Raw genomic sequence first — 15,667 nt, 5'->3', positions numbered from 1 at the left:
CATGGACTGGTTGCAGCCTAATTTTTATTCAAAAAGGAACACATATGGTTTAATGAATCACTTACAGAGTGTGCAACGGACAAAAATTAAATTTGCTTCCTTAGTTTATTTTAATGAGATTTGATGTTGTTCTTTTTGATTGACTTGGTTAGAAAGTTGGTGTATTCAAAAGAAATCTGCAATTTACATCAATACAGACTGTTGGGCTTCGATCCAATTATATGTTTATTTTTTAGTAAAAACTGGCGACAACATTAACACGAGGATAGAATGTCTAGTTCTATCAAAAGTCAAAGATTCTAAATTAATTCTTCATTCATATTCAGCTTAAAATACATACAAAAATATATTATGTTGCCATCTTGGTGAAGTGATTTTCTTTTCCCTGTCTATCTATGTGCCCACGAAAAGTGAATGTTTTCCAAATAAAATGAGAAATGTCACTCAGAAGTAATCAATTGTTAATATTAATTTTTTTATGTAATGAAACACATTCAATTTCAAAGTGTTATGACCTGCAACATGATCATTCATAATACAGTACAAAAAGTTTAGTAGTAACAGTAACTCATTTCAAAGTCATATAGCAATTAACATTAGGTGTAAATCAATACGAGTTTTAAACAATCATTGTCCAAATGGAGAAAGTTGTAATCACACGCTACAAACTTTTAATGTAACGCGTATTGGTGATGACTCTACCCTAACATAGAGTTAGTTGTACTCTAAGATGGACAAAGACGTGAATGTTGTGGATATCAACCCAGAGAGCCACCTGATGTTCTACCTGCGAGCCATGCAGGTATGGGGTATGTGGCCGTACAAGTCCAAGAGCTCTTTTATAACAGCGGCTCATTGGATCTACTCCAAGTCGATGATGCTGTGTCTGTTAATCATCTCTATACAACAGCTGCTTCAAATGACTATCTCACCCGACTTGGAAAACATCAGTGCAGCCATCGACGTCGCCTCTCTAACTCTCGCTGCCCTCTACCGTCAAGCCTTATTCATGTTTTACATCAAGGATTTCAAATCCCTCGCAGACAAAGTCGACGCTAACTTCCTCCCACACAGACTACCTTACAACGTCAAGTTCGACATCAACCAATGGATCAAGTACGCCAGATTGTTCACGTACGTCTACTTTTTCTTACCTGTTCTCATCATAATTGCATGGGTAACTTCGAGGAATATTGATAACATAAAGATATCCCAGGAGCTTGAAAAAATATCTTCAGTACCGGGAGAGTATGACAATTTGACTTTGGCTGAACAAATGGCGCTCAATCTGACTACGGCGGTTCAAGATGAAGAGGTTCTAGTTTTACTTCCAAAGACGAATTTGCAGCATGTCAAACGGCGACTGCCTGTCAACTGCTGGTACCCGTTTGATTCTGGTGTATCGCCAGCTTTCGAGATTGCATTTGTGTGGGAAACATCGATGGCGGCCGTATGTGGTATGGCTTATGTCATCAGTGATGCTTTGCTGTTTATGATGATATATCTTATCTGTGGACAGTTGCAAATTGTCAAGATAAGTTTGTATGCGTTGAAAGATGATTACGCTAAGTTTAAGCAAACCGTCACCGAAAAACTAATTATCACGAGGGAGAAAGGTAAGAAAAATGTTTTACTATCTAGGCTCGCTTCTAAAGGAATCAGCTCAATGAATTCTGGTTCTTGTATTTTTGTAAATTGTTCATGTTCAGCTGTTTGTTCATGAACGGTAACCTGTTTAATAAAAATAAAATCAATAACCCTTGTCATCACACCTATTAATCCTTGTCAATGACAAATCAGCATGCGTGTTTCTCAAAAACTAAGGCATTTTACCCTACTCAAACTACAATAATTTGTATTTTAAAGTTGACTTATAATATGCCTATCCTTGATCTCTACTTCAATGAAGGTATTTAAATGTACTAGTACTAATGAATGAATAGTTTTTTTTTCTTTAGTAAAATGAAGTTGCACTGAGGGGAAAAAAAACTAACTCTTAAAGGGATTCCTCGTTCTGGAACTAGTTGTTGGTTGTAATAGGATAATGATGCTTTCTATCAACATATTGAAGCTTGACAGTAACAAGACAAGGGCTTGGACTGTATCCTAACATCATAGGAAAAAAATCGGCACAGTTACAAAATCAAATCATACATACAAAACGGTGTTTGTTGTCACCAGCATGGCAACCCATAAGACCCATGTAAATTTTTTAAAATTTTAAATTAATTTTTGTGCTTATTATTTTTTAGCCTATTTTAATTTATAAAGGGGCACACCTACAATTTCAATTTCAATTTCAATATTTGTCATGAGAGCCGAAGCCCCCTGACTACATACCCGGTACCTATCGTGAGACTTACCCGGGCCCCATGATGTAGGCCGAAGCTTACGCATCAACCTTTTGCACATCATGGGCGGATGACTTAAGGTCATCAGGCTCACCGGCTGCCGAAGCAGACCCTTCGGAAAGAGGGTTGCCCCTCAATCCTAACCAGGGTTTCCGGCTACTTGTTTAAGCGTCACTCCACCTGGGTTCCACTAGGTCGGGACCTAGAGGACCATGGTAGAGCGCCCCGACGCATTTAGTGCAAGTAACACTCGGGACCTATCTAATCCCTGACAGGTAAACCCGCCATCAATAGCCAGAAGGAAGGGGACCTCCCATTTACACCACTACCCGATCGAGGCCTTACCCAGTTGCTGGGAAACCAGAGATAACCAGAGCGATAGATCCCCAGATACCCCTGGCGGGCTCGGACCCAGCACCCGATCTACTTCGTTTGCCCGTCAGACCCAACATCACTGCCAGGCCATCAGGGTTTCCCAAAAGGAGGCAGGTATAGAAGTGGGACCCACCCGGATGAACCTATCCACCAGAGGTGGCGACACCCTTGACTCAATTGAGGTTCCGGGAAGAACCCCCCACACTCAAGATAACCATACCGTCCGTGCTCAGAGACAGGGATTGGTTTGCATAAGTGCCTACAAACCGTTACCCTCACACTGCGGAAAGTTACGTTGCCCTTGAGTGTCCCCGTGAGCTACGGGTACTTGCCCGTTTTCACCTCCAGGAAAGGTTACTTCCAAAGTCGAGGATTTGCCACACTGAATGCTGGTCGCACACAACAAGCAGGCCGAAGCCCAAAGAACCACAGACACAGGTAGGTTAGAGAATATGATGCACTTCCATCTCTCCTAGAGCTAAACACCCCTCCATCCTGGATAAAGGAATGTCACTGGGACCCAATGCCCAGTCGTCCATGTCTGTGGCCTACTTGAAAATGCCGATACCAACACCGAGCAGTTACCTCCCCTTTGGGGGCTAGGTTTTTCACCTCCCAGGACGAGGCTACACCTACAGGAAAAAATTTTCCTAACAGTAAGCGTAGATTTTCCCTACTATGCACACAAGCTAAGAAAAAAGGGTTTTAAAGAAACATGCTTGCCTATTAATATATAGATAGATTAATTAATACTGTATTAAGAGGTGGATTGATAGGAGGATGGCTTGCGACCATCCTCTTTAAATGTGTCTTGTGTGCTCAAAATTTGTTAGCAAATATTTTTACAGACTCTCTAAAGTCACTAGCCGCTTGGGAAGGTTACTCAAAAGAAAGGGAAATTCAAGCAAAAATGGACGAAGCAATTATAAAATGTGTTGATTATCACAATGAAATACTGAGGTAAGAAGTAACACAATGATAAATGTATAATGTTTAAATTATAAAACTCGTCTTTTTGGATTATTGGTAGATTTTATGTTGCACACTTAGGTGCAGTCTTCAGCTTAACATTTTTTGCCATAGAGTAATGGTTGCATTTGTAACTCTAACTCATATCTGCACTGTATTGTATTGTTATATTTGAGTTTAAAAGAGTAGGTAGTAAAGGCAAAGTATATCGCAAAGTATACAAAGTATTATAACTTAACGGTTAGTATGGAATGAATGAGATATTAGCTATTTTACTAAAGTTGGCTGGTTAATCCAGATAAAGGAGAGCTGGGTTCAGTTTCCAACCCTCGACAAGCTGCTAACTTTTCTCAGGATGAAACCAGTAACCTTCTGATAAGTGCGAGAACTATATATATTTAACTAACTGTAGAGCTAGACATTTAACTCTTGGGAAAGGAGGTAAGATGTTCATGAAGTATAGTGAAGGCCGGCCCTGTCAAAATTACCACTACCTTTAAGAAAATACAAGATTTTCTGATTCAGGGTCATCGAGGACCTGGACATGATGTTGAGGACGTCTATTGTGGTAGATTTTCTACATGCTGTGGTCTCTCTCAGCTTTGCTATGTTGCAGACTGTTGTAAGTTGACAATTATGTATCTTTTCTTGGCTTACATATCCACTGCAGTTACATAATGTTTGGCTCTACGACGGAGGGTATTCATACGTACCGATACGCTGAGCAATGCAAATTATTTTACTGTAATCCCATTTTAACCAAAAGTACAGTTATAGATTGACAGTTTAAAAGAATGGTCACTGATAGATCCAGAGTACTGCCATAGGCAGAGAAAATTTAGGGAAGATTATAAGGGGTTTGTGTTTATTAAGGGATAAAGTCCAATAGCTGGTCTTGTTCCAACCTATTGTTAATATTTTGTCAGAAAGAACGTTTTTTGTAATTTTTTTGTAATTGACAATGTGTTATTTATTAATAAGTTAAATAATAAGTTCCATAACAAAACAACAAACTCAAACTTAAATTTTTACCAGATTTTTTTGCATTTACTTTATTTCCAATTGAATTTGTAGTGTTTTTTGTGAGAGAACAATAAAAAATCTTGTAGTTGTAACCATCAAACTGTTTGCAGAAAATCAGGGCCGGAACAAGGGGGGGGCAGAGGGGGCGGTTGCCCCGGGCGGCAGGGTTGAGGGGCGGCAAATTTCAGGTTGCAGAAAATTTGTTTAATACTGTTTGTAAAAGTTTTTAATGAGCCGAACGTCATAAGGAACGTCAATTAAGTAATTTCAAAACTGCATAACGTAATAAACAAACAATAATTTTACAATAGAAATCAATATAAATTGCAACGGAGTAGAAAACACTGAGAGCCCTAATAGCATAGTTAGCAGCACAGCAAAGTTTGTTTACAATTTCAGCTGATCGCCATCCCTGTCAAGGCGCCATGCCGCCCTGCCGTGGTTCGTTATATAGAGGTTAGGTTTCCAGGAATTTCGCTAAGTCGAGGTTCCAGAACCAGCGTCGATCAATATAGGTCGGGACTTGACCTCATTAAAATACAGTACAATTAAAGTAGCATGGGCTACAATTCTTTACAGTACAGTGTTTACATTGTACAGTAGAACCTAAATTATCCGGCATAATAAAGGGGAGGGATCTTGAATATTGCGCAATCATGACAATGGCCACAACCAATCACAGCTTGTTCTAACCCTCCTAAAACCTAGCCAAACACTGTATTGCGTAGTCATAAATTATGTAAAGAACAAAACAAAACAGTAGAAAGTTTTGTAAGCTACTGCTCGCGATAGGCCGGTAGCACAGACAATATAATACTTTATTGTCTGTGCCGGTAGGCTACTTACAGTACAGTACTGATTTATCACAACAGAGGAATGTCAATAATAATCATTAACTATAGCATTGGTGTTGCTAATGCTAGTTGAAACAAATCGTATTGAAAACAATAAATTATTAGATAAGTCATTATAAAAGAGTATAATCATAGCCAACTTAAGGATAGTAAAAATACTCGTAAAAGGAATGTTAAAATAGCGATGTTGTTATTCTTTCTCTTTGGTTTTGTTTTTATATTCTTTCTTAGGTTTTTCTTTATCAAAAAAATTGTACAATTCACCATAGTTATCCCATATCGCCCAATCACGGCTTACTAAACATTACGTCGTCATCAGTCCTCAGTGAATGAAATCAGTTCTCAGTTGCAACATAGCGCGCGCAGAGACAGCAGACAAAGATGTAAATTGTAAAACGGAGCAGAAGAATGTTAGCGCAAGCGATGAGGTGACCTTTCCATTTCATTTGATAAAGAAACAGATTTTCCCAAAACAATAATTGGGTGGGGGATTTGTTATATCGAGGGAAAGACGTAGACAATTCGTTATGCAGAGGTTAAATTCGCAATGTAGAGGTTCTGACAATGATAAATTTGTTATACTTATTGAGGTGTCTTATTTTAGCCGAAATCACGAAAAATTCGTTAAATCAAGGTCGTTGTTATAGTTTGTTCGTTATGTAGAGGTAAAATATACATTGTGTCTTATGGAGAGTTCTAGGGGATTAAAAAAAATTCGTTATATCAAGGAATTCGTTATATCTACCTATTCCACTTTACCTATTCCATTTTTGTTTAATTTGTGAGGGATTTTTTGTTGTGGGTGAAGGGGGGGGAGGGGCGGCAAATTTTAGTTTGCCCCCACTCAAAAATTGTCTAGATCCGGCCCTGCAGAAAATTGATTGTAGGCTACTCCTAAAAGAAATGGGATTGAACCTAGAAATAATACTTATCGGGATTGAATCAAGCAACGTTGTGGATCATAAGAAAGTGTTAAAAGAAACATTTTGATGATAACAATAATATTAAATATCTGAAGTTTATCTTACTAAGGCTAAACGATTTTTTTTTAAGTAAATTTGATTTAAGATCTATTATGATGATGTTAGACCAGTTGATTACTCCACAGAAATAAAAATAAAATTTTATCGTACTGTCAACAATTTTTTTCAGATTGCAAACACTATTTACGAGTGGATACAGATGATTCTCTTCATCGGAACTTGTATTCTGCATCAGTTCCTTAATAATCTATTTTGTGAAGTCCTCATACAACAGGCAAGTATTTTCTTCATGTTTTTAATGAGTTAAGATTTTGTGACAAATATGGACAAGATATAATAATTTTAGATTTTTTTTAAATAAAACATTGAGGTTATAGGCTAGTTACACATTTATATATTTTTAAAGGGATCCACTCTATTATTACATTGAAACAGCAACGCCACCAAGATAGTGTGAAACTGAACATGAATGTTAGCTGAATGCAAAATGCAGTAGGATGATGTGAAGCTTTGTTACCTATAACCGCCAATTATCAAGACAGACTGGCTATTAGGGAAATCTCTAGGCTGGTTTGGTTGTAATGTGTGGAATTTCTGGCCTTGTGGCCTGGGTTCAAAATCCCTCCCAATAACCATTTGCCTTTACCTATGTGATAATTCCATAACCGGAGGTTTAGAGCCTCCCCAAAGCTAAGAGTGAGTCTATTAAGAAAAAAATAATTGGATTGTTAGACGATTAGATCTTTTTCTGTATATTAAAGAACTCCCTCTACTAAAAGCCGTACAATATTTTATTACATTAGGAGGAACAAACATAGAGTAATATTATCTTTCCTGGTTTGTTTCCCCAAACCGAGCCGAGCCTATTTATTACAGCAAGAGACGTTAGCCGAGGCAGCCTACGACGCCCCGTGGGTTGATGGGTCATCCACCCAAAAGACGGCAGTCTACATGGTTATGGTACAAGCTCGTAAACCTCTGCGGCTAAGTGGCTGGAAGATGTACGTCCTCGGTCTTAGCACATTTGTCGATGTAAGTTTTACCAAATTAATTTGGTTTTTGAAAGTAATCATATGCAAAATTAATAGTAGCCTATTGAATTGTAAAACTTGGTACAATAGTAGGTAGGTAGGCCTAGTAAACTGGCAACAGTGTGGGATTGATACAAGAGAGGACGTGCTAAAAGATAGACTAAGTTTACACCTATGTTAAATGGAAATGGAGTGTAGAAAAAGTTGATAAATAGCCTCACCATAATCACGGCTGTCGACCGACAAAGCACGTTCCCTGAGTGGGACGAACTTGTAATTTGTATCGAGAAATTCAAAAATAAACAGCTTTTTAATTCATTCACTCATAATACACGGCTGTAAAAGATGTTATTTTAGTAGTTAATTGAATTATACCATGATTGTGTATAATCCATCACTAAAATACTGCAGCAGAAAAAAAACTGCCATAACTTTTACTAAGATCTATCAAGTTTCAACCTATGAATCCTATTTTCGCTTTTGTACACGTAAGCCTACAGTAAAATTTTCAATATTCAACCTTGGGGAAGGCAACATGGGCCTCAATCAATATAGTATGTGAGTTTTTTAATTATGTTTTTGAAGTACTTTTAACTACCTACGTGGTTTTATATATACTTTTTTGATATATGCTTTTCAGTACTGTTAACTAACACTTAGTCCCAGCCTGATCAGTATAATTTCTTTTAATTATTTGTATTTCAGTTTATAAAGCTTCTAGCTTCATACTTCTTGGTGCTACAGACTCTGCATGCAGAAGAGAAGAAAGAGTAAAGATTTAGCACTATCAGCAAGAGGCTTTTAGCATAGATAAAACATACTCCCTTCTTTTAGTCTTTGTGAATCCGTTTTGAGCACCTAAAATTATTAAATAAAAGTTCTTGTGTTAGGGATTTTATACTTAAACCCTCTGTTACTCTTGACTAATAATGTAATACTAAGGCACATCAAAATGAAGCATTTTATAAGTGTATTGTTTCAAATGTTGATTCAGAGAATATTAAAACTAAAAAATGTGATTAGAAAACTAACATCTTTTACTAAGCTTGCCTCTGCTAAATTCATGCTTGATTGAAGTTTTTTTTTACTCAAACCTGCAGTAACCGCCACGGATAAAAAAACCTTATTTTACATTAAAACTTTGCTGCAAACATTTCTCTTCTATCTGGTTTTACCCATTTCATCAAATAGAGACTATTTTACAGCAGGCTACAATTTTAGTTCCAACGCATATCACTATTTCAGTAATGTCTAAAGTTATGACCGCCACTGAATTTCAAGTTCCCACAACTGGTGGGACATCAAGCTTTATATAGCCTATTGCACACAGTCTATTAAGTATATCTATGTCCTGCTAATCACTTTTCTGAAGACACTTGTAACTAAATATGTACCAGTAATTTTTAAGGTTGTAGTAAAAAGAATATTTTGTTGGAACCCACGATTACTTACAGGATTGTGTGCCAATCTAAAATGTATCATTCCTAAATGTGAGGTTCAGGTAGCTATTCAGAAACATTTAACAAAATGTAACTAATCCATACAAAGTTTATAATTAAAAAAAAATTGATCAGTACAAGTTCCACAGAGTCACTCTACCGTCTTTGCCCGCCACGGCCAACAACCATTCCACATCCCAAGCCCGCACCCTGGCTGGTGAATAGCGGATGTCGTGGATTGTGTCTTTGTGATTAACAAGGACGGCGAGTAGTTTTAAAGTCTTCATAGAGAACAATCTTACCCGTGCATCCCAACAGCCGGCAGCCAGTAGCCTCTTATCAGGCCTTATTGCGAGACAACTTACGCCAGGATTGGTGATCTTCGTCTCCTTCCACTTTATCAGTTCCAATCCTTTGGTAAGTTCAAACCCGAGGATAGAATCCCCACTGCCGCCTACGACACATTTGGAACACCCGTCAAAATCCAAAGCCATCGGACAGTCGGAACTCACTTTACAAGAAGTCACTTCGCAGCCGGTATCACAGCTGAATAGTGTCAATAAGCCACTTTCATACAACACAAAAATGTAGCTTTTATCACTCAAGTTTAAACACTTTAGCGCCATTATTTCACCTAATTTTTCACTACACGGCGGTTTCAAAGTTTGGATTAAGTCACCTTCAAAGTTTATCACTTTTATTGATGAGCTAGATTCAGGACAAACAATATATTTTGAATCTGAAATGCCAAACCTGCAAAAGCCCCAGTAATCGAGAGGTATTGTTTTTTCTAGGATTGGGTGTTTATCTTCTTTCCAAATTTTTATTCCTCCTCCTTTTTCTTGAGACACAAGTTTATACCGGAAGTAGGTTAAGGACAAACAAGCCTCCTCGCTGATTTTTAATTTTGATTCTTCTCTGCAGCTCTGAAAAGATAGAAATAACACTGTTCCAGTTATAGATTCTTAGTAGGTAATGCTTATTACATTATATGGTTTAAATGATAAAATTTACAGTAATTACTGCACAAAATGGTGCAGAAAAAACACCTTCTCACATCACCTACAAGGCTAAGAAGCAGAGGATAATTTTCAGCTTGGTTTTAACTGGGGAACACTCTTTTAGATGTATACCAAAGATAACTTCTCAAGCAATTTCTCAATTACTCAGAATAAAAAGTAATTGACAAAGATATTTTAGATTTAAACAACTAACTGTTAATACTTCCATTATGCGTTTCATTACAATATTCTGTGCACATACCCCCAAATAAAATAGTATTTGCAAGAATCGCAATCCAAGTTTAAAATACTTGCAATTGTTTCTACAGTATAACATTTGGGCAAGGACTATTTAGCTACATTACCAGTAGGCTACCTACGCATTTTTGAAAAAGAAGTAAATGTTATAGGCTACCTATGGTTGTCAAACACATCTAATTTAACCCTATATTTGTAAAGAGTACATAGTCTTAGATATGAGGCAGCTCATATTTAATTTGGTGAGCAAAATTTTTATTTTTCATCTCCAATGTAGTATATGCTACAAAACAGAAGTTTTGTGTACAAAGTGACCAGCAGTCGGATTTGTGCGAAAGGTCAATTTGACAAAACCATATTGTTTGGTTAAACACCAACTTAAATTGAACTTTTAAGAAACTAAAATAGAGCAATGTCTGCAAACTTTATTCCTCGCTTTCTAGGTAGGGAAAGAAGTGTGTTGATTTACATTGGTTTTCAGAAGGGGCCTACTATCTTAATTAACCCTCCAAGTGTCCATAGTTTAGGCCTTAATGTCCACCTATTTTTGGCGCATTTGCAAGGTTTTATTAAAACGGATCTGAGAAGCTTAAAACGATGTTAATTCTAATGTTCTATATACCATTTTGTTTGGAAAATCATGGGCTTCAATATTATATATAAAACATAAGGAACATTTTTTCAAAAAAAAAAATTTTTAGGTAAAAAAAATATAATTTCGAAAATTTTCAAAAAAAAAATAAGTTCGCGCTCAATGAAATTGTATAAATTATAGGCCTATAAATATTTGAAAATAGCCACTTTGTTCTAAATTTTATGAGGATTACAAATATATAATAATATAAGGAAGTATATTTGCAAATAAATAAGTTATGGGCAAAAAACTGATTTCAGTACATAGCGTTTAGCTAAGAATGCATAGCCTAACCATAGCTAGGAATCTGGCTGATAATTTACATCAATATCACTACCTACTTCTTCAGGATCATCAACCAGCACTTCAAAACCACTTAAATCTTCTTATAATGCACCACGTATATCACTACTTTTGATTTTTAACACTAAAACAATGATAAACGTAATAAAACACATCAGTCATCGGTCCGGGGGAACCTAGCTGTTTACAAATACACGCACGTCAGCTGTCTGCTACAATATTTTCGGAACTAAAATGAATAGCGCTTAGAGACAGACCTCTGCAGAAAGCTTAGAATATTACGGAAAGAACGATACCTAACTCGATCCAGTTCAATCCGATTCAGTCAGTTATAGAGCCTTTGCCGTAAACGATGTCTGCTTGTCGAAAAATCGGCAAGTAACACTATACAAAGTGTGGTGCTTGCCGAATTTTCGTCAAGTAACACTGGGAGGGTTAAATAGGCTACATCAGAACAGAATAATATAAGAATTAGGCCTAAATACATTATTAAATTCATCCATCAGGCAACTTTACTGCAAACACTATGAGAAAATCCGAACAGTTAAGCTTTGCAAATATCAGCAATTAGGCCTACGTATTTCCATAGAAGCTAGTAAAAACCTTCTCTCCTAAAAGTTCTCTCACCTTAAGGTTCCATTTGTGGACGAGGCCACTTTGAGTCGATGCATACAGATACTCAGCATCTTCAGTCAGATGGAAGAGAAGACTGTGAACTGCCCCCATATCTCCTCGGAGAGTGAACAATGGGTCAGGTGGTAGCTCTGCCATTCTATTGAGAAGTTATACAACAAATTAATTCTGCTCTTACCTATATATCTAGGACTACCTAACTTACTTGTACAAATAAATTAGAACACAAATAGAAATATGGCTAGTTTAATTAATGATACAACTCATACAAGATTAACAGTGAAAAATACACAGAAGGAAATTGTATTCATGAGTCGGCTGCACCTAAAAGGTTAGGGCTGGGTAACATAATGGTTATCCCATAATTCAATTCCGGCAAAACTTCAATTATTTCTGACTTCATCCTACTTTGACAAATTATTAAAACTTAAAAATTGTTTGTTCTATTGATATACAAAAAATAACAATAGAAAACCTAACCTAGGCCTAATCAAACTTGCAACTTAGACTAATTTGGCAACTTAGTCCATCATCAATAAGCATAAGCTAATAGGTCTAACTGTAACTTATTTTACTTATCATATACTTTGTACTACATAGGCCTAGTTGAATAGTGGGACGTTAAGGTTATACCAATTTCTTAACCCAATGTAATAAACAGTTCATTTACTAGGTATGTTTAACGTGTATAGTCAATGGGTTAACTCAATTTTACCTGTCGATCTCTTGCTCACATACACTCACTCATGGGTGTTGTTTTGTATTATAGTATAGTTTAATTTTAATAAGGTAACCTTCCATGAATCTACCACTACCAAACCAAACTAATTAAAATAAAAAATAAAACAATAATAAACAAACAGGAATGACAGGATCTGTATCTTTTAGGTTAGGTTTCAATATTTTTGTTTTGCTTATTTACTTACGGTTTATTTTGTTTTGTTTGAACGCCTTTGGTGATTTTTATCCATCGACATTCAGAAAAAATCTGTTGCGATGTTTTCTTATATGTATGGTAATTCAAACAAAATGTCTTTTAAAAGTATGCATAAATTACGGTTTCAAGCTACACAAATCAAAAGAAACAGTTTTTTGATTCCCATCCTCCCGTTCTCAATTCTCAAGAAAGGACTACCTGGGACTACCGGTCCTATTGTTTATATTAGGTACCAAAGTTAAGATGGGGACACCACCTAGGTGTGTATTTTAGCCCAATCGAGTGAAAAGTGAATGTAGAAGTATAATTAAGTGTCACTTTACATCCATCCGGTCGTCACACATCATTCCCACACTGCAGTTACGCAGTTTTTGTTCATTTTTAATGGTTTAAATGTACCGTTTTTACCATTTCAATGTCCATGTCCCTGTTCGTGTGTTCAGTACTGTTTGTGTAACGATGGCCAGACGGCCTTCTAAGCCGGGGCCACACTCATCTTATCTCGCTGATTTTTTTCCACGGGCGTTACCCAGACGGGACGCCCAATGACGAGGGTGGGTTTGAGAGATACATTACGGTATATGAGGCAGGCCACACTAGAGTAAAAACGTCCGTGAACGCGTTTGTCAGTCTCGCTGGTTTTACCAGCGAGACTGACAAACGGAATTTTACGTGTATTCTCTACTAACATCCCACGGGCGTTCCACGTAAAACTAGTCGCGGGGGATTGCGGCTTATGGGAGTTAACACACTCATCTTATCTCGCTGAATTTTTTCCATGGACGTTTCTAGTTTTAACCTGACTGATTTAGTACGTGGAGGGGGGGTGGTGGAAGACGGACACGGACGATTTTTATTTGCCAGTGTGGCATGCTCTATCAGTCTCACTGGTTTGCCCGAAAAATCTATCTCGTAAGACGAGTGTGGCCACGATCAAACTGTTTCACGTGCGTCGCACGTGAAAACGGAAAAAACAGTCTCGCTGGTTAAAAGTTACAAGTGTGGCCCCGGCCTATGAAGTGATCACCCTTTTGACATCCTTCACGACTGAAGATGACTTTAGTAGAAAGTTGAAACTATAGTTGCGATACTAGAAACAATCAGGATTACCACGAAACAGGTATTTACACCAATTTAAAGGGTTTTTTTCACAAGAGTAGGGTGATCTACCATATCAAAATATGTACGGTTTGGGCGGGTCAAATGTATTCCCAGCGCAGCGTCTCCAGAATCTAAAGCTCTTGATAACAATGATACAACTATATGATTAACTGAATCGAGGGTCGATCTTCCCTTTATTCCCGAAATGGTGGGAACTGGGAAGATAAGACTATTTTCATCCAAAAGGACAAGAGTCTATTCATAAACAGACGTTCTTTTTGTTTTTCTTCTTGTTATAAACATAATCACTTATTTATTTTCAATGTAATTTTGTGTTATAATAATTAGTCTCTAATGTAAATATTATTGTTTTCACTATGCTGATAATGGACTCGATCCCCAACCACAGGCACAAGCCCATTTGGAGATCCATTTCAAACAATGAATTTGCATTCTTCTGTAATAATTTTGTTTTTGAAATAAATTATGTTTCATTCATTCATTTTCTTTTTTGCTTCCATTCTTATGAATGAGGCTAACAATGGCATGTTTTAGGGGAGATGGAAAGCATCCCTCTCCAAAGGAGTAAAGTTAACTGTTCTATTGGGCCAATTTATAGCATGAACTATGTCATATGTTTCTCTGAGAAGTCGAGAAGAAGGTATATTTTTTTAAATTGTATTTAATTTACAATCTGTTCAACAAAATTAGAACAATTAGCAAATATGATAAAATTTAAATACAGTAGATAGTCTTTATCCAACAATAAAGCTAACACACAAACTTAATTAGTCACAAAGTCCATAAATTCTTAAAAACGACAACTCAAGTCCAAAACATGGCATCTTTTCTGAGATTTGCATTTTACAAGAGAACCCTAAAATGCTACTTACCTTTTCCAAGGACTGAACTGGTGGAACTCCTGATTAGAATTTCTGAGGAATATAATTTAAGTATCTCTTTGGAAGAATGTTAATTTGATAAATCTACGGCTGTGGTATAACAACTACGCTGTTTGATGATTAAATAGTTGAGTCTATTTTAGCTAAGCATACGAAGACGATATCTCACAAGCCATGCAAAGCAAAAGCAAAGGTCAAGGTCACTGGAAGGTGACACTCAGCACAGTCATTAGTGTGATTGGCTGGTAACAATCTCCGAGCAATCTATCTGAGGTGACTGACGGTAAATGTAAATTTCATCGCAAGGTCATTAATGACTATAGTTGTGGCAAAACCATCCAGCGGTGTACTGTATATTATCATAGACTAAGCTGTTTTATCTATGATATTATGTTCTGTCATAAATTGCAGAAATAGACATTATTGCATCGCATCCGTGCTAACATTTAAAGTGAACCATTTTTAAAGAGGCTGATGCGTTTGAATATTGTATGAACATGACACATTGCGTATTTTCCGAACACTGCATTTCAATTATTCCATAAGTACAGCTCAATTTCGGTAAAATCCACATGTTTCAAGACATCATTCAGCAGGTACTTGTGAAGTTTTTCAGTATTGGCGTCATCGAAATATAAACATGAATGTGTGTATTTCATACATATATGTAACGAATGACGAAATATAAAATTACTGTTACAAAAAGCAGGCATGTGAAAACATTCATGACTATGTACCTTCCCGCAGTTGACTCTCTTGATATCTTGAGACATCTTGGAATTTTCTTTGTACAAATTCACTATACTTGATGATGACTATGCAGACTCAACAGAAATGAAATTGTGTAATGACGGAATGTAAATCGGACGATTT

The 15,667-nt window shown here is 36.7% G+C and overlaps 2 protein-coding genes across 3 annotated transcripts; one reads left to right on the top strand and one right to left on the bottom strand.

The window, feature by feature from the left end:
- The first annotated feature begins 730 nt into the window (after positions 1 to 730).
- LOC128995622 (odorant receptor 83a-like) lies at positions 731 to 8,475 on the top strand. Its single transcript, XM_054420639.1, has 7 exons — positions 731 to 1,616; positions 3,575 to 3,686; positions 4,221 to 4,317; positions 5,932 to 6,000; positions 6,725 to 6,829; positions 7,432 to 7,587; positions 8,292 to 8,475. Exons 1-7 carry the CDS (start codon positions 731 to 733, stop codon positions 8,358 to 8,360), a joined length of 1,494 nt encoding a protein of 497 aa, XP_054276614.1. The 3' UTR covers positions 8,361 to 8,475.
- A 641-nt stretch (positions 8,476 to 9,116) lies between these two features.
- Positions 9,117 to 12,844, bottom strand: LOC128994779 (guanine nucleotide-binding protein subunit beta-like protein 1). 2 transcript variants are annotated; one of them, XM_054419545.1, is made up of 3 exons: positions 12,781 to 12,844; positions 11,849 to 11,993; positions 9,117 to 9,951 (listed from the first exon to the last, which is right to left on the bottom strand). In XM_054419545.1, the coding sequence occupies exons 2-3, from the start codon at positions 11,990 to 11,992 to the stop codon at positions 9,157 to 9,159; spliced, it is 939 nt and encodes a 312-aa protein (XP_054275520.1). In that variant the 5' UTR covers position 11,993; positions 12,781 to 12,844; the 3' UTR covers positions 9,117 to 9,156. The 2 variants fall into 2 exon arrangements, with proteins under 2 accessions (XP_054275520.1, XP_054275519.1); XM_054419544.1 differs by lacking the exon at positions 12,781 to 12,844 and adding an exon at positions 12,570 to 12,728.
- Between the last annotated feature and the right edge of the window lie 2,823 nt (positions 12,845 to 15,667).

This window comes from Macrosteles quadrilineatus, unplaced genomic scaffold (assembly GCF_028750875.1).
Source record: "Macrosteles quadrilineatus isolate MER2022 unplaced genomic scaffold, UCM_ALF_1.0 Scaffold_5__1_contigs__length_97177068, whole genome shotgun sequence".
Classification (NCBI taxonomy): Eukaryota; Metazoa; Arthropoda; class Insecta; order Hemiptera; family Cicadellidae; genus Macrosteles; species Macrosteles quadrilineatus.
This window is presented reverse-complemented; position numbering and strand designations above follow the sequence as displayed.